Genomic DNA, 22795 nt, shown 5'->3' with positions numbered 1-22795 from the left:
CTACAGCAGGAAAATAATCCTGCAGCAACAGGAAATGTGAATTATTATGCAGATTATAACGAATGGACATATTGTAGGGGTTGATACATTTTTCGTAAGAGGGAATCAAGACTGAAATTTGTAAATGGAAATTACAAACTTCAGAAGCCTTTTTAAACCTCAAATACAGGTTTTACATTTCAGGAGTGTTCTCCTGCAACAGGGTGATCAAATTAAGATCCTACATCTGTAATAAAACTAATGACGATTCCAATGGCAACGAGAAGAGATTGACAACTGCTAAGAGGTCGGCCAGGTTAGAAACGCAAAAAAATAGATGACACGTGTCACTGACGTTAGGACTTTCTAAAGGAATATCTGCAATATGTCCTCAGCCTCTTGACTGATGGAAAATATATCCTATTATTGTTATTATCAAGATGTTGCACCGAGAAGATGGATAGTGAAGTAGAGCTTGGTTCCTTGCCATGTTCTGGACCTATCGTCCACTATGTTCTCGGTCCAATCTTATGACTGAGGTAACATGAAGTCATTTGGAACAATAGAAGTCATTGAGGGACGTTATCTGAACGTTATCCAAAACCATAGACACAGACCACGGGAGGTTACTGGTTACGGTCCACTGAGGGTAAAATGGTTATTTGATTATTTGAGTGTTTTGACTGGCATTGAGGTTGTAACTTTGTGGTTTTATGCGTTCACACTGGAAATGTATTGTAGAAAGAGCCGTGAATGTCACAATGGTCTCCGCATTCAAAATACGAATGAATTGTCTGGCTGTGTTTATGGACCTAAATGTAAAATGTACCGTAGAAGGCAAGGTCATTGTTTGTTCAGTGGTTTGGATAGACAGAGAAAAAAGATTCTGTATGGTTTGGCAGTGAAACCAATTTGAGATTATGTTGACTGAGTTTAATACTAATTTCCTATTTTATAGGACATTTTGAAGTAGATTAAACCCACTGGACAAAAACGGGTTGAATCAACGTAGTTTCCACGTCATTTCAACAAAACAATTCAGTGTGATGACGTTGAACCAACGTGGAAAACTGATTGGATTTGAAATAAGTCATCAACGTAAAATTAATTTTGTCCTTTTTTCACCAAAAGTTTAGCCTAAATCCAATAACACAGTGAAACGTTTTGTTGTTTCCGGATTTAATTCACATCAGTTGACATCTCAACCAAATGTAAATCCAAACTAGACGTTGAACTGGTCGTCTGTGCCCAGTGGGAAGACACCAGAGGTGTAATTCCAAGATTTATGTTGTCCTTTCTAACGTTGTACTTCATGTCTTTCACGTCCTAAAATGGACACCGTACAATGGACTACCCCCTATTATGAAGTGTGAAGGGAAACAACACCATTTATATAGCCCTGTCTAAACATAAGCATAGAAGATTGCAAGACAATACATTCAATCCAAGTCAACGGCAGTCTGTTACATTGGCTGGAATTAATTCCCCCCTTTTGACTGCATAAATTATTAGCCAAATAACAGCTCTGTCCCCACCGCAGTCCAGACCTGGGTTCAAACACTACTCTAAATGACTTCACATACTTTATCTGTGCTTAATTGAGTTTGACTGGCTTAATGGAATCAGCAGAATAGCCTCAAAACTGCAAACCCTGCCCATCTTGCACTGCATGCAGTTAGAGCAAACACTCAAAAGTATTTAAAAAAATTGTGAATAGTACTTGAACCCAGACCTGCCACGGTCTGGTTGGAGCAGTCGAGCAGGAGGAAAACTGACTGAGAGGGGCTTTAATATAAGAACCTTATGATGGAGTTATTCATCTATTAATGCTTAGGCCCCGACCACTGATTGGTTGAGAGATGCTGCACATGCTGAATTTTGCTGATGACCTAAGGGACCGGGGCTTCTGGGGCTTTTGTGACTTATGGAGAGCGTTTGTGCCTGGGCTTTTGTTTTGGAGCCATGTGGCGTGTGTCGCCTCACAAAAGGCTGTTGATCTTTCCAGCCTGGGGGTACGAAATCGACCTGCCGGCGAGGCGAGGGAGCGACTGGCCCAAAGCCAGGGAGTATCAGGGTATACGGCACCATCCCAAACATCCGTCAAACCCTCCCTCGCTGCCTCTCTCTCTCTCCACTACATCTCTTTTCTTTCTCTCTTTCTATCCATTCACTCACTGTTTCCCTCTCTCTTTCTCTCTCTCACTCAATCACTCTCTCTCTTTCTATCCTTCTTACTCACACTATCCTTCTTTACCTCTCTCAACCCCCTCTCTCTTTCTCCAACTCTCTGTCTCCACCTCTCTCCATCCCTCTTTATCTCTCCATCACTTAGTCTCTCCTGGAAACCTCAAACACAGGCACTCTCCTCCCCATCCTTCTGCGTCTCTCCCCATCCATCCCCGCCTGTTTCAGCTGTGCAGCTCTACTTCTAAAAGAACACAGCTGTGAGCTGCTCTCCTTCCCCCCTACAAAACACTACAGTCTGCAAAAACACTACACTTTTTAAACTATACTAAATACTACAGTAGTTAATGTGCATATACCCTGCCCATTCCCCTCCCTCATATCACAATATATGCCACCCATAAGTAAGAAACCTACATGCCACATAAAGACCATATGTTGTGTTCCCTAAAGGTTATATAAAAGAGCAGAAGTGCTGGACTATTTTTTCAGGCCTTTTTCAGGCCTTATCTACAGCTACTGGAAAAGGTCCTCTTTTAGTGTTTCTCCAGTAGGTTTCCTCGAGGAGAAAGCCTCCACTTATATGTCAAAGATAATAAAACAAGAACAAAATAGTCAATACTACAGTAATGTCCCCAAAAACCCTACAATAATTACTACAGTATACTACAGTCCACAAAATAACTACAATAAATACTACAGTATACTACAATCTGTCAAAACACTACATTGATTACTATAGCATATGCTACAGTTATTTTACTATAGTGTTTATACTATAGTTAACTGCAAATACTACTGTATACTACAGTAAATACTATAGTATTTTTAATGTGGAAAGCTAGCAAAGCCACTAAGCCAGCCAGCGTATCCCTCTCCTTCTTCTCCCTTTCCTCCCTCGTCTTCCCCGTACACACACAGCATTAGTAGCCTGCTAGCTTCACTGCCATTCCCAATCAAATGCTCAGAGAAAGAGGCCAAACTCCCCCCTCACCTCCCCCATTTTGTATATTTGTTGGTTTAGCCCAACAGGTGCTGCGTTTGGTTCTCAATTGAATGTGTTTGGAATTTTAATACGTTTTTTTTCCTCTCTCTCCTAGTGTATTGACTACAGCTGCCTCGCTCTGTGTCCCCATTACAGTTAGTTTCCTTAACAAGGTTAGATTGGGATGGACTGTGTGTGTGTGTGTGTGTGTGTGTGTGTGTGTGTGTGTGTGTGTGTGTGTGTGTGTGTGTGTGTGTGTGTGTGTGTGTGTGTGTGTGTGTGTGTGTGTGTGTGTGCGTGCGTGCGTGCGTGCGTGCGTCAGTGAGAGGCCAGAGTGCCCACTTTGTTTGAAGCGTCTTTCAGAGAGCTGCAATTGCAAATCTGTGCCCTCGGCCATTCGGCCAATGAGAACGCACATCTGTGGGCAGCCTATCTGAAAAGGACCAATGGGGACAAAGGGGTTTGTCTCTAGCTGAAATAGCAGGTGCACCATGATGAGTGGGCAGCAGCTGGTGCAGTTACACACACACACACACACACACACACACACACACACTCACACTCACACACACACACACACACACACACACACACACACACACACACACACACACTCACACTCACACTCACTCACACACACACACACACACACACACACACACACACACACACACACACACACACACACACAAACATACACAAACACACACAAACATACACAAACACACACTCCACTTTATCAGCATAGGCACAGGGTCCTTGCCTCTTTTATCTTCCCTCTCATATTCTCCTCCCTCTCTCCGTCTCACTAGGGGCACAAAGTAAACATGCACTGCCGTTTAGAACTGGTCGACAGAGACCTCCTTTCATGAAGAATTGGGCCAAAGCCTAACATCTTGAAACTGTGTTCATAAATGTCAACATTCAGCTCGGCAGAAAAAAAATGATCCTTGTCAAATCTCATAGTACATCTTCATGATGGTTGCTGTATTTGTTATAGTGTAAGACTAGCTCTTGGCCACGGTAATAGCAAGTTCCTCTACTAACACATTTTTTTTCCCTAAGTAGAGGATCGTATGAACGCTCTGGACCAGAGCTAGCCCCAAATTCTGAGAGAGAGAGAGAGAGAGAGAGAGAGAGAGAGAGAGAGAGAGAGAGAGAGAGAGAGAGAGAGAGAGAGAGAGAGAGAGAGAGTCATCATCATCGTGCCCAAACGCCATGCCTCCCTCATGTCTCTGGGGTCCTTAGCTATTCCTCATCATGCCAAACGTCTATCCCCAACCCTAATCCAATTCAGGACAGAGCTCTGCAGTAATGAAAGAAAGCCACACACGCAAGAAACCCAGCCTAAAACCCCAAACAGCAAGCAATGCAGATGTAGAAGCACGGTGGCTAGGAAAAACTCCCTAGAAAGGCAGGAACCTAGGAAGAAACTTAGAGAGGAACCAGGCTCTGGGGGGTGGCCAGTCCTCTTCTGGCTGTGCCGGGTGGAGATTATAAGAATACATGGCCATTTAAAGCCAGATTGTTCAAATGTTCATAAATAACCAGCAGGGTCAAATAATAATCACAGTGGTTGTAGAGGTTGCGACAGGTCAGTACCTCAGGAGTAAAGTCAGTTGGCTTTTCATAGCCGAGCATTCAGAGGTCAAGACAGAAGGTGCGGTAGAGAGAGAGAGCGAGTCGAAAACAGCAAGGCCAGGACAAGGTAGCACGTCTGGTGAACAGGTCAGGGTTCCCTAGCCGCAAGCAGAACAGTTGAAATTGGAGCAGCAGCACAACCAGGTGGACTGGGGAGAGCCAGGAGTCATCAGGGCAGGTAGTCCTGAGGCATGATCCTAGGCCTCAGGTCCTCCGGGAGGGGAGAGAGAGGGAGAGAGAGAGAATTAGAGGGAGCATACTTACATTCATACAGGACACCAGATAAGACAGGAAAATTATACCAGATATAACAAACTGACCCTAGCCCTATTGCAGACTATTGCAGCATAGATACTGGAGACTGAGACAGGGGTGGGTCGGGGGACACTGTGGCCCCGTCTGACGACACCCCTGGACAGGGCCAACCCACCCACTTTCCCAAAGCACAGCCCCCACACCACTAGAGGGATATCAACAGATCACCAACTTATTACCCTGAGACCAGGCTGAGTACAGCCCACGAAGAGCTCCTCCACCACACGAGCCCGAGGGGGGCGCAAAACCGGACAGGAAGATCACGTCTGTGACTCAACCCACTCAAGTGACGCACCCCTCCTAGGGACGGCATGGAAGAGCACCAGTAAGCCAGTGACTCAGCCCCTGTAATAGGGTCAGAGGCAGAGAATCCCAGTGGAGAGAGGGGAGCCGGCCAGGCCTTGCCGTTCACCTTCGCACCCCTGGGCCAGACTTCACTCAATCATAGGACCTACTGAAGAGATGAGTCTTCAATAAAGACTTGAAGGTCGAGACCGAGTCTGCGTCTCTCACATGGATAGGCAGACCATTCCATAAAAATGTAGATCTACAGGAGAAAGCGCTGCTTCCAGCTATTTGCTAGAAATTCTAGGGACAAAAAGGAGGCCTGAGTCTCGGAGAGATACTGTAGGTAGGAGTGTCGTTTCTCTTTGCTTATTTGAACTGTTCTTGACATAATATGGACTTGGTCTTTTATCAAATAGGTCTATCTTCTGTATGCCAACCCTACCTTGTCACAACACAACTGATTGGCTCAAACACATTAATAAGGATAGAAATTCCACAAATTAACTTTTAACAAGGCACACCTGTTAATTGAAATGCATTCCAAAAAAAATACCAAAAACATTGTCTGAGGTCAGTCCTTAGTTGTCTCATATCTGTTTGGGATTGTTATTTTGGATGAAGTATATTTTGTATTGCTTTTAAATCTTTTAAATTAATTTTTATCTTATTAACACTTTGTTCTAGCTAGCTATTTGTGTAGTTGGCTATCAAGTAAACACAATGATATAGTGCATTCCATTCTACCTCATGAAACTGGTTGAGAGAATGCCACAAGTGTGCAATGCTTTCATCAAGGCAAAGGGTGGCTACTTTGATAATATTTTTGGTTACTACATGATTCCATATGTGTTGTTTCACAGTTGTGATGTCTTCACTATTATTCTACAATGTATAAAATAGTAAAAATAAAGAAACCCTTGAATCAGCAGGTGTGTCCAAACTTTTGACTTTGTACTGTATATTTCTTTATTTTTGGTCCGCGGGACCCAGTTGCCCATCCCTGGTCTAGAGAGTGAGAGTTCGTCCAGCATTGGAATCAGGGCTGGTATTGGGGATGTTAGAAGTTAGTATGCCTAAACTACGCACATGCGATCACACACAAGTACTCCCACCGCCAAGGGAGAATCCCTTACCTTCCCCAATCATTTGGCTTAAGTATGTTGCAAAGTGCTACGATTTGTCTCCTTGCCTCGTTAGGAAATACTTCATTGAAGGTAGCCCCTCTGCATTCAACTGTTTGGGAAATGAAAAGTTTAAAGAAATAGAAATAGATTTTGATAATTGTATTCATTTACATAGCCGGTCTGCGGCATCCACTAAGTGCCTATTGGACGCTACAGTAGGAGAGGACAGAGGAAGTGGGAAGCATCAGATTAAATAAAGAGCTAGCGGTAGTCATCTCTCTCTCTCTGCTAGCCTCGGGCGCTAACATTGCTAACTGCACTGCGTGCTTTTTGGGCTGTTAGTTTAACAGTCGATTAGCAGTCACTGAGACGAATGCACGCTTTTTCAAGGCACTGTTCCATACATGTTGTACTCCCAACAAAGATCAAATAGAACAATTAAAGTCCCGTAGTCTCGGGATACATTAATACCGTCAGTTTCCAGAGCCGTCTGTGCATTAGCCGCTAATGCTAATTGACACTTGACATGACTTTGAGGCAAACTGAGCTGCCATCTTGGATTTAAAGGCGGGAACTGATCAAAGGAATGGCAGTTGGAGGATGAGCTACGTTGAATCAGCACTGCCAAACGGAGGATCACACACTGTAAGGTGTCTTTGTCCTCTGGTCTTTTGATAGACTAAATGAGCACCTATAACCCTAATGATGTCCTCTGTCAGTCACAGACAGTATAGTATGTAACGGCAGCAAGTGTGGCTCAGTTGGTAGAGTGTGGCGCTTGCAACAGCAGCGTTGTCGGTTCGATTCCCACTGGGAGGAAGTGTGAAAATGTATGTATACTACTCTACGTCACTCTGGATAAGAGCTCATGCTAAATAACTCAGATGTAAAATTAGTATAGGACGTCAGTTGTTGCCTTTTAGTCGACCACAGAAATATTCCCTTACGGTGCCTCTTTGAAATTATTTAGTGAAGTTTGATTGAATGATCTGGTATTGGGTAAGAGTTGGAGCTGGTTCCTGGATCCTGGTTTGACTCTAACATTTATTGCAGCCAGCACAAAAACAGAAACCTCGCTTTTTTCCCTGTACAATCTGGACATAATCTTCTTAGTGAACAACAAGAAAGACGAAAGGCTGATAATCTCGCCGGCTTGGTCAGCCTGACAGGTCGCAACCGGTTCTCAATTAGAATCTCCTCACCGCATTAGACAGCATAGGTTCTCTGGCCGTTGTTAACACATTTAAATGTCATACCGTACATCACACTGAAGTGTACAAGGAATGTACACCAAAATTCCAAATAGCTCACAAATGGACAGCAGAGTCTTTTCTGGCACACATTCAAATGCCCTACATTGCCTTGCCAGCCATTAACATTTGTACGGTGTCCATATTAGGACAAAATAAATTTGAATGCTTTCCGAGTGGAAGATAATCCCACTCTGGCCAGGGTCCCTTTCAGCCCATTCAGATTGGACAGGCTAAGAGAGTTTAGCTTTCTGTGGTTTCACTGCTGTTATTAGCAGACAAACACACACACACGCTCAGGCCGGCTGTCTGGCAGGCCTCATGAGAGTAGTAATTAAGGGGGTAAGAGGTTTATCTATGTCCAGAGTTGGCCCTGGCCTCTAAAAGGCTTTCTGGGACAGGCCTCAGAGGGAGCAGGGGGTGAAATGGGCCTGGCTGCAGACTAGACCTCTCCCGGGAGGACTGGTAGATGCTGGCTTTTATCCTCTCTTTCTCTCTCTCTCTCTCTCTCCCTCTCTCTCTCCCTCTCTTTCTGTCAGTCTGTCGCTCCCTCGCTCTGAAATGATGGGGTGTCCTATCTCAAAACAGGGGGTCACTCGCTGTCATTTTCCGGTGGTCCCGCTTTCTCTCTGTCTCGTTCTCTCTCTCTCTGAGTGATGGGCTCTCTCCCTATCTTCTGCCCTCTCCGAGGAGGTGGTCAACAATGTCATTTTCTTTCTCTTGCCCTCCCCCACTTACCTTGCTATCCATCTCCCCAATCTCTCTCTCTGTCCATCAACAAAGGTGGTCAGTCTCGTCACTCATTTTCCTTATCCACTTACAACCCTCTGAGCAATGACAGTCCCTCTTCTTTGTCCCTCCCTTCCCCTCTCCCTCCTCCCTCTCTCCCTACTTTTTCTCTCTCTGCCTGAGATCATTAGTCGCAACGAAAATGAGAGTTTCTATTGGAGAAATTCAGGTACTGTAGGTGCCTCCCCGTTTTGTTACGTTTGCTTCCATTTTGGTTCTGTTCCGCTCCTATTGAAAACACCCCAGGGCTAATTCTCCCAGTGCTGGGCTGATGGGGAGTGTGTGGGGGGGGGGGGGGGGGGTTGCACATTTAGAGACCTTATTTTCAGGCAGGCAGCTGCCCAGCAGGGTTGAGTGGGGAGGGGGGAGACTATAAGCAGGGCATTCTCTCTCTCTCTCTGTGTGTGTGTGTGTCTGTGTGTGTGTGTGTGTGTGTGTGTGTGTGTGTGTGTGTGTGTGTGTGTGTGTGTGTGTGTGTGTGTGTGTGTGTGTGTGTGTGTGTGTGTGTGTGTGTGTGTGTGTGTTACTACTACCTGCCCTACTGTGCGAAGGGGGACATGTGTTGGCAGATATAAATGGCTCACTGTAGAAGGATGATACTGTACTATACCCTGCTGGAAATGCAGAAGGAGGGAGCTTAACACACACACACACACACACACACACACACACACACACTGTCTCACAAACACACATTTCTTTAATAGTATCATCCAAGGCTGGTTAATTAAGCACTTTGTCCTCCTCGTGTGAAAGGAGCTGATTCTGCTCCCTACTGATATTAAAGCACTCAACCAAATCTGTAATTTTTGAAATTTAATTTAGCTTTAAACAAGCGAAATGACACATTCCTCTGCTGCTGTACCAGCTAATTAGCTATATCCTACATCTTGTACTAGTTAATAACATCCGCCAATTTAGGCCTTTTATTTCGTGCTTGGCTTGTGTCTCTCTTCCTTTTATTTTCTCTCTCTGTTCCTCTCTGTTTCTCTCTCTTTTCAATTCAAGGAATATTCCAAGGTTGGCAAAACAATACATTGCGACAGAAACGGCTGTATAAACTGTCAAATAATTCGAACACTAACAAATGACAACACAACAACATTACAGTATTATTATTAGTTGACTCTCCCTCATTTTATCTCTCTTTGTCTCTTTCTCAGATATAATGGTCTCTCTTTCTCTTTATATTTCAGCACAATATACAATGATTATAGAAACTAAAATTGCCTTTCTCTCTCTCTCTCTCTCTCTCTCTCTCCCTCGCTCTCCCTCTCTCTCTCCCTTCTTCTTTTCTTCCAGAGAGTGAGATGGTCCCTCCCGACTTCCTCCGTCCCCGCTCCTTCACCACCGTACGCTCCTCCTCTCTCCGCCGCGAGGCAGATGAATCCCGCCTCTCTGTCAGCCTCTGTGACCTCAACCTGCAGGAAGTGGACGGCTCTGGCCCAGCCCACCCACATAACCACGCCCATCTCCACCTGGCCCCTCCCTCCGCCTCCTGCCCCATCCCCCAGAACTCCCTCAACACCCAGCAGTCCTCTGTCCTCCCACACTCCCTCGAAAGCGACCTCCATTTCCACGCCCTCCGCGGTGCCCACATCAAGACGCTCGACGAGCAGACAGTGGCGAGATCCGAGCACGCCAGAGAGGAGCGAACGCTTGTCTTTACTGACCGGCCACTGCATACCGGCGAGACCGTGTTTATCAAGGTGACCAAGTCGAGCCCAGCTAGGTCGGGATCGCTGTCCTATGGTGTGACATCATGCGACCCCGCCGTGCTGCGCCCTAGCGACCTGCCCTACAACCCGGAGGCCTTAGTCGACCGCAAGGAATTCTGGGCTGTATGCCGAGTGCCCACGCTCCTCCAGAGCAGTGATATACTGGGCTTCCTGGTCAACCAGGAAGGGGAGGTGATCTTGAGCCACAATGGCACCAATGCGGGGATGCAAGTGTGTGTGGACAACTCCCGGCCCCTGTGGATGTTCTTCGGTCTGCATGGAGCCGTCACTCAACTCAGGATACTGGGTAAGTCAGTATGACTGTTATGTTATACAGGTAACTGCCAAAATAAAGGAAACACGTGTGGTGGCCCAACGGCCTATTAAGACAAGTTAGGTTAGTGTTTCCTTTAATTTGGCAGTTACATGTACTTAGAGTACTTCTCTCTACTATTACTTGTATGCTCTATGTGGGGCCAGGAGTTTTTCCTATTTATGTTACCTGACTAGGGAAAACTCCAGGCCCTAGCTATGGATTGTAGCGGCCAGGGGACTTTTCCTGATCGGGTCACATGGTCAGGTACTGGCCTTAAATGCTACAGTGTCTACAGTACTACAGGCCCTAGGAAGATGGAATCTGACATCAAATCAAATCAAATCAAATGTATTTATATAGCCCTTCGTACATCAGCTGATATCTCAAAGTGCTGTACAGAAACCCAGCCTAAAACCCCAAACAGCAAGCAATGCAGGTGTAGAAGCACGGTGGCTAGGAAAAACTCCCTAGAAAGGCCAAAACCTAGGAAGAAACCTAGAGAGGAACCAGGCTATGTGGGGTGGCCAGTCCTCTTCTGGCTGTGCCGGGTGGAGATTATAACAGAACATGGCCAAGATGTTCAAATGTTCATAGATGACCAGCATGGTCAAATAATATTAAGGCAGAACAGTTGAAACTGGAGCAGCAGCACAGCCAGGTGGACTGGGGACAGCAAGGAGTCATCATGTCAGGTAGTCCTGGGGCATGGTCCTAGGGCTCAGGTCCTCCGAGAGAGAGAAAGAGAGAAGGAGAGAATTAGAGAACGCACACCTAGATTCACACAGGACACCGAATAGGACAGGAGAAGTACTCCAGATATAACAAACTGACCCTAGCCCCCCGACACATAAACTACTACTGCAGCATAAATACTGGAGGCTGAGACAGGAGGGGTCAGGAGACACTGTGGCCCACTCCGAGGACACCCCCGGACAGGGCCAAACAGGAAGGATATAACCCCACCCACTTTGCCAAAGCACAGCCCCCACACCACTAGAGGGATATCTTCAACTACCAACTTACCATCCTGAGACAAGGCTGAGTATAGCCCACAAAGACCTCCGCCACGGCACAACCCATGGGGGGGGGGGGGGGGGGGGGGCGCCAACCCAGACAGGATGACCACATCAGTGACTCAACCCACTCAGGTGACGCACCCCCTCCAGGGACGGCATGAGAGAGCCCCAGTAAGCCAGTGACTCAGCCCCTGTAATAGGGTTAGAGGCAGAGAATCCCAGTGGAAAGAGGGGAACCGGCCAGGCAGAGACAGCAAGGGCGGTTCGTTGCTCCAGAGCCTTTCCGTGCACTTCCAGAGGTATTAATGGAGAGCAAAGTAGACGCTGTCTCACGACCTGCCACGATAATAACAGGAAGAGAGGGAACAAGTGAAAGGAGGAGTGTGGGAGCCAGACCCTGCAACCTAGCGGCCCCAACACGTCTTCTCCTGTCTGTATGGTGTGTATGTGTGTGTGTGTTTGCATGTGTGTGTATGTGCTTGCGACCCACTCACAGCGGGGGAAACATGTCAGAGCAGTATGCCGAGAGCCCCCATGCTTGATTACACACTCTAAATACAGATAATGAACATGAAGTGGGAAAGATGAGTGGGTGGGCGGGAGGCCGTCCGCTTCATTTGCAATATGCCAAACATAATGTATTTCTGCCATGGCAGGCAGGTGTGCCTAAAGTAGCTACAACTGTGCTTTTAGACTGTTTTGAGAGGTGAATTGCTGAGCTCTTTATACTTATTGACTTACAGATGTAGGATCTTAATTTGAGCCAGTTTGCTACGCAGGAAAATAATCCTGCAGCAACAGGAAATGTGAATTATTATGTGGGTTATACTACAGAGAAAATCTGGTGTGAAATTTCAAAGTGGAAATGACAAACTTCAGAAACCTTTTTAAAACTCAAACCTCCTGCAACAGGGTGATCAAATGTAGATCCTACATCTGTAGGCCCCCTATCAAGCCAACTGGTGCACAAGGTCCCTCTTTACATAGTCTGTGAAAAGGGCAGACAAACGGTCAAAACGAAAAAACAGCGAATGTTCACTCCTATATCCTTCTATGACATAATGGCTTTTTGTATTGAGCCATAATTAAATGCTAATTCAAATTTGGCAGAGCGTTTCGGAGATTGGACAAGCGGAAATGTTTAAATGACACATCTTTGTTAGGTGTATCATGTAGAAAGACAGGTAAGGTTGAAGGCCTGTCTTATTTTAACAGTCCAATTACGAAGCCACACAACCAAATCAGGCACAACCTCATCAACGTGTCATCATTGTTTTGCTTCTTAGGACGAATCAAGCGCCGGCTAAATATATCCCTCTCAGTGAGGTAAGGGAGGGAGGGAGGGAGGGAGAGGGAGAGGGAGAGAGAGAGAGTTAAATAAACTACACCTTACTGTGCTGATATATAATGCGGACATGGTATTTTCATTAAGTGCTGCTTGTTTGCTCACCTGTAAATTGCCCTCATACTAACATGCTTTTTCTCCATGCAGCCATGGAGGTCACAGCAGTTAGCAAGGCATCGACATGCCCTCATGCCGCCCTGTTAGCACTGTTCTCATTATATTACATTACACAGCCGCCATTTTTGGATCTGGTCTGCTCCATTAGGCACTCTGGAGACACACAGGGAGGTGGCTGACAGCGCGATCAATGAAAGCCACATCAATACATTACACTTAGGGCTGCAGCGCACACTACACACTGTCTGAGGCTGGAGTGTGGCTCTGGGGTATTGATAGATACGACAACTGCAGTGGCACTAAGCCAACAGTCAATACTATGGGCCTACATGAAAACTGCACAGGAAATGCACACCTATGGGGTCTTTTCACCATGCATTTTTTACTAGGAACTCGTTAGCTGCACAGGGAGATGGTGTTATGGTGTTGTGGTTTGTTCTGAATGTCTGTTGTTACTAGTACATTACCTGTGCTTTTAAAAACGTTTAGCTAGAGCACTACGGGTACTTTTTCAGGTTTTTGCAAGGAGTTCAAGGAACTTCTCTTGTTGCTAAGCACTGTTGCCAGGTCGTCTGTTATCAGACAACAGAACTGCCTGAATACTGCTGAGTTTCTTGAGGCACGGATCACCTTACGAGGAGTTTACGGCAACATGAAACGGCTGCTCTAGGCACTACAATCGTTCATCAGACAAATCTAGGAATTCCTTCTAACCGTGATAGATAGTAAATCACCTTTATGTTCCAATTCTTCAACGTTAGGAAGTGTCTTGTCTGTTTATGTGATGGCAGGTCTAAATTTGTTTTATAGGCTTTCAGGTTTACCTGAATGTGTCCCGTGGGGCAGCGTATACATTTGGGAGTGCTCCTTTAAGCTGGCTTAAGCTGTGTGTGTTGTGCACTGACATGAGGTCCACTAATTCCTGAGCTCCCCTAGTGGGGGAGTGCCCTTGGTAGGGTGAGTGAACACTGAAGGTCAAGATTAGGACTCCTAGCTAGCATGCTCACTAAGAAGCAACAATTGGATATTCAGAGACAATGAATGAACACGTGAATGCATTAATTCATTATTGAGCAGTTAATTAATGAATGATTAAGAGTAATGAATACATGAATGAATGGATAAACAAATGAATGAACACATGAACAAATGTGGATTATAATCAACGTGGCTTATAATCAACACGACACGTTTTAAATGTCCTGCATAGCAGGAAAGTTGTCCAGCAACGGAGTGATCAAATGAACATCCTATATCTGTAAATGGGGAGGATGATGGTGTGATAGTGTTGGAGGGAGGGAGAGAACAGCAGTAGAGAAATAGGACACTATTACTCTGACCCTCTCCCCATACATTATAGATTCCATTAGAATGTCAGCTCGTTCACGCTCAAGTGAACAGTCTCGCCCGCCACCCACAGCTACTCCAGCCACTGTAATTCTTTCTTTCGTTCTTTCTTTCTATCTCCCTCGTTCTTTTCTCCCTCCTTCAGACTGAAACATTGAAACATCCTTGGGTCTGACATGGTTGGCCGTTTATTCACCTTTCCTGCCATCGCTCTCTCGCTCCCTCTTCCTCTCTCTCCCTCTCTCCCTCTCCCCCTCTCCCTCTCTCTCACCTTCTCTCACTCTTCTCTCACTCTTCCCTAGCAGTTACTTACACACACACACACACACACACTTTACATGACATAGACTGACCAGGTTAATCCAGGTGAAGGCTATGATCCCTTATTGATGTCACTTGTTAAATCCACTTCAATCAGTGTAGAGGAAGTGGAGGAGACAGGTTACATCATATTTTTCAAGCCTTGAGACAATTCAGACATGGATTGTGTATGTGATTGTGTATGTAGGGTGACTGGGCAAGACAGAAAATGTAAGTTCCTTTGAATGGTATGGTATGGTAGTAGGTGCCAAGCGCACCGGTTTGTGTCAAGAACTGCAACGTTGCTGGGGTTTTCACGCTCAACAGTTTCCCGTGTGTATCAAGAATGGTCAACCAAAGGACATCCAGCCAACGTGACACAACTGTGGGAAGCACTGGAGTTAACATGGGCCAGCATCCCTGTGGAACGCTTTCGACACCTTGTAGAGTCCATGCTCCAGCAAATTGAGGCTGTTCTGAGGGCAAAGGGGGGTGCAACTCAATATTATGAAAGGGGCCTTAATGTTTTGTACACTCAGTGTACACATACACATACACACACATACACACACCCCTACAAAGATACTAACATCTGATAGAAGGGATGTTACGATGTCAGGGCTATAAACACCTGGATGTTGCAAAACATTTCCAGCACCAGAGCACTGATAAAACCACTCCCTTCATTTCGGGCCAGATAATATCCTGTCTCTCACACACACTCTACACGCGCCTGCAAGTATGTATAGTGTAGAGAATCATTGTACCATTTAAACCGCTGTGAAATATTGTTTCCATAACCACAAATATTGTGTTTTCAGCTGATTGAAACTGGTGTGAGTAATAGACGCAAAAAAAACGAAACAAAGCACAGGAAGCATAGAAATATCGCACATCAACCACTTCTTAGACTTGTTTTCAAACAGAATGACAGATCTATAACTCACATTTCTATGTGAATTTAGTCAGGTCAACCAAAAAGTGACATATTGCAGCTTTAACTATATATACAGTATCTACTATCCTATATATAGATTTGACAAATTACCATTGAGAGCCTAAATGTAGAAAATGGTGTTGACAACAAACTTAAAGACCACCCATATACGGTCGCCAAACCTTTCAAAGCTCTTAAAGTTTCTTTGGATATCGTGTTTCAGAAAGCTCAATGGATGTAGAAAGATAAGCAACCACTTTACAACCCCAGTCTCCTCTTTTCCTCCTCCCATCTTCCTGTCCTCCTATTCATCAGTCTACCACTGAACAGATCCCTAGAAGGAAATCCCACGCTCCTCTTTTAAGATGTAGAGACCTATGATGACCTAAGGTCCACAAAGGTCATCCTCAGTCACAACCATGACTGTAGGGCCAAGCGGCCATTTTGAAGCCACAACCCCATCGAGGTGCTGCGACAGTGTGACCCAGTGTTGTTGAGTCAAAGTAGGCCTGTCTCAGTGTCACATAGCCCACATTCCTCAGAATCCTCCCATAGCAGACTGCTTTAGAGGATCTGGACAAACATACTCTTCTTAATAAACATCTGTGTCCCAAATGGCACCCTATTCCCTATATAGTGCACTACTTTTTACTAGGGCTCATAGAGCTCTGGTCAAAAGTAGTGCAGTCAAAAGTAGTGCACCACATAGGGAACAGGGTGCCATTTGGGAGACAGGGGGAGTGAGCTGCCACAGCTGTCCACAGTCCCTCTCTAAGTTAATCTGGGAGTGAACAGGAGGATCGGGGCTGGGCTCCACTGAACATAGGTCAGCTGCTGAGGACAAGCCAGATAGGGGATTACAATGGGAGAGATGGAGGACAGAGAGCGGATCGGCACCACCACCACACCTCTGGGTTAGAGTCCATAGGGGGACCTGTCAGTGTAGTAGTAATGTGATCATAGGGGGACTCTGAATAGTAGATGTAGTGGTAGTTTATAAGGAGGATAAGGGTGTGTCCATACGAACTAAGTATAGTTATGGGAGTGTGCGTTATACATAGACATTCTACAAATGACCATCTAAAAACACACAGCACACACACACACACACACACACACACACACACACACACACACACACACACACACACACACACACACACACACACACACACACACACACACACTTAGACATACACACACACACTGGGCCACCAAGAGCCTAGGGGCACCAGAGCAACCCTCTACACAAACAAACAGCCCAGGTCTTAGCCCTCCTCTTCAACTACACCAGCATATACAGCCCCATTTAGAAAACCTCCAAAAGACTTGTGCAGTACAGGCTAACACATGATGTAATGCACCATGTCAGTCAGTCATCAGGTAACAGAGATCAGTATTACTGCCAACATGGGTCCTAATGCATTATGTTAGCATTGTCGCAGAACCAAAATGGCCACCTAGTCCAGTGGTTCCCAACCAGGGGTACTAGGACCACAGGGTGTACTTGAGAAGACTCATGAGACCATCGGCCGACTGATAAAATGCACAAGTGGGTAAATTGAGTTGGTGGTACAGTAAGCGAAAAGGTTTGGGAACCACTGGCCTAGTCGACAGCCTCTCCAGTGTTCGTGAGCATAGAAAGACCGCAACTGGGCAGCCATTTTGGACCTGGCCATAGATCAATCGCTCCCAGAGAGATGCCAGAAACGGTGGCCGGTCGCCATGTTGTCAGCTGACGGCAGTCTTAATGATGGACCACGGGCCACACACCAGACGACTCATTTTTCACATTCTTCCGTCATGCCATCCAGAAAAACAGACATAGCGCGCTGAGAAAGACCATGGAGCTCCTTCCCAGTTACCACAGTCCCCATAGGCTTTGATGAACTATTCCTCCTCTCATCCCTCGTGTCTTAAAGTAACATGTTATTGAAATGTTCACGGGTTCAATGTAGTTCATTGTGGCTTGTTTGTCTCTGTTGTTGCTGATGATGTCCCTATTTTTGGAGGTTGTGGCTTTAGGGCGAAATGGTGACGATAGCCACATACACTCAACAAGACAGACAATTTTCGTAGTAATTTACTGAACATTAAATAGTAATTCTGTTAGTGCCTACTTAAACCAAAAATAAAACAATTGGCCTCATATTACAACTACTGCGGGTCAGCGCTAGACTAACAATGCCTGGATGCATTCAACATGTCTACCTCCACAAATACAGTCTAGAAAAAAATGACCTTTGTTTTTGGTGTAGTATCACTTATGATTAGGTGATCCCCCCTTTATAAAATCAACAGTGACACTCAATCTTGCTCAGTCTATATAAATTATTACTACTCAATCACTATCAACCATTTAACTAACCAACCGTCAACCAATGTTAAGGAACCACTTGGTCCTTAGATACTTCAAACATCTTTTTCTGACGTATCCTCTTTCATCGATGTACAGGCATGTACTGTATGTCTGACGTATCCTCTTCATCGATGTACAGGCATGTACTGTATGTCTGACGTATCCTCTTCATCGATGTACAGGCATGTACTGTATGTCTGACGTATCCTCTTCATCGATGTACAGGCATGTACTGTATGTCTGAGGCAGCCAGGGTCGCATTCCGACTTTCGGTAATGTGTCCATGTCCGTGACTTTGGAACCCATTATGTCATGTTAATCACACTGGGGTCTCTGAAACATGACCCCTCACCTTAGGCATCACTGGCATCCATATATGTGCTTCTTAAACGTGGACTCTGAATTTTGTTTCCCTGCCTTCACCACAGAAACAGGGGATGTAAAAAAAAAAGAGTGGAACGTGACAAACCCCCAACATATCTCCCTAAACTTCACGCTAGAAATCCCCAAAAGTGATTGAAAAGCCATTCACTTCAATAGGATCATAAGATCTATTTTTTTTATTTTTTATTATTTCACCTTTATTTAACCAGGTAGGCCAGTTGAGAACAAGTTCTCATTTACAACTGCGACCTGGCCAAGGTAAAGCAAAGCAGTGCAACAAAAACAACAACACAGAGTTACACATGGAATAAACAAAGTACAGTCAAAAAGAAAGAAAGTCTGTACACAGTGTGTGCAAATGAAGTAAGGAGGTAAGGCAATAAATAAGCCATAGTAGCGAAGTAATTACAATTTAGCAATTAACACTGGAGTGATAGATGTGCAGATGATGAATGTGCAAGTAGAAATACTGCGGTGCAAAAGAGCAGAAAAGTAAATAAAAACAATATGGGGATGAGGTAGGTAGATGGTTGGATTGGCTATTAACAGATGGACTGTGTACAGCTGCAGCGATCGGTAAGCTGCTCTGACAGCCGATGCTTGAAGTTAGTAAGGGAGATATAAGTCTCCAACTTCAGTGATTTTTGCAATTCGTTCCAGTCATTGGCAGCCGAGAACTGGAAGGAAAGGTGGCCAAAGAGGGTGTTGGCTTTGGGGATGACCAGTGAAAGATACCTGCTGGAGCGTGTGCTACGGGTGGGTGTTGCTATGGTGACCAGTGAGCTGAGATAAGGCGGAGCTTTACATAGCAAAGACTTATAGATGACCTGGAGCCAGTGGGTTTGGCGACGAATATGTAGCGAGGACCAGCGAAGGAGAGCATACAGGTCGCAATGGTGGGTAGTATATGGGGCTTTGGTGACAAACAGATGGCACTGTGATGGACTATGTGAGGCTATTTTGTAAATGACATCGCCAAAGTCAAGGATCGGCAGGATAGTCAGTTTTACGAGGGTATTTTTGGCACCATAAGTGAAGGAGGCGTTGTTGCAAAATAGGAAGCCGATTCTAGATTTAACTTTGAATTGGAGATGCTTAATGTGAGTCTGGAAGGAGAGTTTACAGTCTAGCCAGACACCTAGGTATTTGTAGTTGTCCACATATTCTTTGTCAGAGTAGTGATGCTAAGTCCAGAGTAGTGATGCTGGACGGGCGGGCAGGTGCGGGCAGTGATCGGTTGAAGAGCATGCATTTAGTTTTACTTGCATTTAAGAGCAGTTGGAGGACACAGAAGGAGTGTTGTATTGCATTGAAGCTCGTTTGGATGTTTGTTAACACAGTGTCCAAAGAAAGGCCAGACGTATACAGAATGGTGTCGTCTGCATAGAGGTGGATCAAAGAATCATCCGCAGCAAGAGCGACATCATTGATATATACAGAGAAAAGAGTCAGCCCAAGATTTGAACCCTGTGTCACCCCCATAGAGACTGCCAGAGGTCCGGACAACAGGCCCTCCGATTTGACACACTGAACTCTATCTGAAAAGTAGTTAGTGAACCAAGCGAGGCAGTCATTAGAGAAACCAAAGCTGTTGAGTCTGCCGATAAGTATACAGTGATTGACAGAGTCGAAAGCCTTGGCCAGGTCAATGAAGACTGTTTTTTAGACTGGTATTTATGATATCGTTTTGGACCTTGAGCGTGGCTGAGGTGCACCCGTGACCAGCTTGGAAACCGGATTGCATAGCGGAGAAGGTACAGTGGGATTCGAGATGGCCGATGATCTGTTTGTTCACTTGGCTTTCGAAGACTTAGAAAAGCAGGGCAGGATGGATATAGGTCTGTAACAGTTTGGATCTAGAGTGTCTCCCCCTTTGAAGAGGGGGATGACCACGGCCACTTTCCAATCTTTAGGAATCTCAGACGATACTAAAGAGAGGTTGAACAGACTAGTAATAGTAATCATTCATCTGTCTACAAATGTACTGTATAGTAACTGTATAGCACACTTAGAGAAAAACCCCTCTGATCTTTGTAGGCCTATGTCTTCATAACATACCAACTCTTCTTTCAGATTCAAATAAGCTTTATTAGCATGAATGAACAAGGCCACTGTTGCTTAAACCAGTTGAGAAAATGACACCAACAATAACAATAAAGTAAATAAAAAAGTATTGTAAGGGTGATTAAGAACGGGGGAATATATATATATATATATATATATATATATATATGAGATAAATATTATATAGAGAAAGAAAGATTAGTATTACTATTTTGATGTATTTATTTTATTTATATTTTTTAAAATTAATAAAAATCAAATAAATACATCAAAATAGTAATAATAATCTTTCTTTCTCTCGGTTCTTTATGATATAGGATCATTCTTCAATGTAGAACCTACTGAATAGTCCACTTACAGTACTAAAGGTGCCTATATTTGAGGTGGCTATTAGTTGAGGTGCCTATATTTGAGGTGGCTATAGTTGAGGTGTCTAATATTTGAGGTACCTATATTTGAGGTGGCTATAGTTGAGGTGGCTATATTTGAGGTGGCTATATTTTAGGTGGCTATAGTTGAGGTGGCTATAGTTGAGGTGGCTCTATTTGAGGAGGCTATAGTTGAGGTGGCTCTATTTGAGGTGGCTCTATTTGAGGTGGCTATAGTTAAGGTGCCTATAGTTGAGGTGGTTATAGTTGAGGTGGCTATAGTTGAGGTGGCTATAGTTGAGGGGGCTATAGTTGAGGTGGCTATAGTTGAGGTGGCTATATTTGAGGTGGCTATAGTTGAGGTGGCTATAGTTGAGGTGGCTCTATTTGAGGTGGCTATAGTTGAGGTGGCTATAGTTGAGGTGGCTATAGTTGAGGTGGCTCTATTTGAGGTGGCTCTATTTGAGGAGGCTATAGTTGAGGTTGGCTATAGTTGAGGTGGCTATAGTTGAGGTGGCTATAGTTGAGGTGGCTCTATTTGAGGTGGCTCTATTTGAGGAGGCTATAGTTGAGGTTGGCTATAGTTGAGGTGGCTATAGTTGAGGTGGCTCTATTTGAGGTGGCTCTATTTGAGGAGGCTATAGTTGAGGTTGGCTATAGTTGAGGTGGCTATAGTTGAGGTGGCTATAGTTGAGGTGGCTATAGTTGAGGTGGCTATAGTTGAGGTGGCTATAGTTGAGGTGGCTCTATTTGAACTCTAAATGCTTTCATAACAATCTCTTTTCTCTCTGTCTGTTCTCTGGCTCCAGGTTCCACACATCTCGGGGACCAGCCGGCGCGGGCTCCCTCCATCCCCAGCTCTCCCTCCTCCTCCCCCCACACCCCCAGCGCCCTAGCCCTGGCCCTGGGTAGTGGAAGCTCCGACCCTGTCCCTAACGGAGGCCTGGGAGGCCCCAGCTCCGCGGCCTACTGTGGTGGCTCTGCGGGAGGTCTGTACCTTTCAGAGCCACTCTATTAATCAAACTATCAAACCCACTGCAGGGGGTTAAGAGAGGAGAGGGGGACACTAGGTAGCAGATGTCCTGGGTGGTGAGTCTGTTCAGTAGATTGCTTCTCGTGCTGTGCAGCGGGAGGACACAATGTCTCGTCTACTGTTGTAGTTAGGTAATGTGAGGCTGCCTTCATAGTAGAACAACAGTGGTAAAATGGGTTTGTACTGTATTTATTGTAAGGAATGTATTGATCAACACTGTAGATTAGATATATTACATCAGTTCATACACTACCGGTAAAAAGCTTTAGAACACCTACTCATTCAAGGGTTTTTCTTCCTTTTTACTCTTTTCTACATTGTAGAATAATAATGAAGATATCGAAACTATGAAATACCACATATGGAATCATGTAGTAACCAAAATGTGTTTTAACAAATAAAAACATATTTTATTTTTGAGATTCTTCAAATATCCACCCTTTGCCTTGGTGACAGCTTTGCACACTCTTGGCATTCTCTCAATCAGCTTCATGAGGTAGTCACTTGGAATGCATTCAATTAACAGGTGTGCCTTCTTCAAAGTGAATTTGTGGAATGTCTTTCCTTCTTAATGTGTTTGAGCCAATCAGTTGTGTTGTGACAAGGTAGGGGTGGTATACAGAAGATAGCCCTATTTGGCAAAAGACCAAGTCCATATTATGGCAAGAACAGCTCAAATAAGCAAAGAGAATCGACAGCCCATTATTACTTTAAGACATGAACGTCAGTCAATACGGAACATTTCATGAACTTTGAACATAGTTTCTTCAAGGGCAGTCGCAAAAACCATCAAGCGCTATGATGAAACTGGCTCTCATGAGGACTGCCACAGGAATGGAAGACCCAGAGTTACCTTTGCTGCAGAGGATAAGTTCATTAGAGTTATACCAGCCTCCGAAATTGCAGACAAAGAAATGCTTCACAGACTTCAAATAA

General features: G+C 44.9%; 1 protein-coding gene across 1 annotated transcript in view; it reads left to right on the top strand.

The window, feature by feature from the left end:
• Positions 1-22795, top strand: part of LOC139370316 (E3 ubiquitin-protein ligase NEURL1-like) — a 63914-nt gene that overhangs the window by 35972 nt on the left and 5147 nt on the right. The window contains exons 4-5 of the mRNA XM_071109720.1: positions 9858-10580; positions 21636-21815. Of these exons, the coding sequence (XP_070965821.1) occupies positions 9858-10580; positions 21636-21815 (903 nt within the window). The remainder of the gene's footprint in view (positions 1-9857; positions 10581-21635; positions 21816-22795) is intronic.

Source organism: Oncorhynchus clarkii, chromosome 17, assembly GCF_045791955.1.
Source record: "Oncorhynchus clarkii lewisi isolate Uvic-CL-2024 chromosome 17, UVic_Ocla_1.0, whole genome shotgun sequence".
Lineage (NCBI taxonomy): Eukaryota > Metazoa > Chordata > Actinopteri > Salmoniformes > Salmonidae > Oncorhynchus > Oncorhynchus clarkii.
The sequence above is the reverse complement of the archived record's forward strand: the minus strand, read 5'-3'. Positions and strand labels throughout refer to the sequence as shown.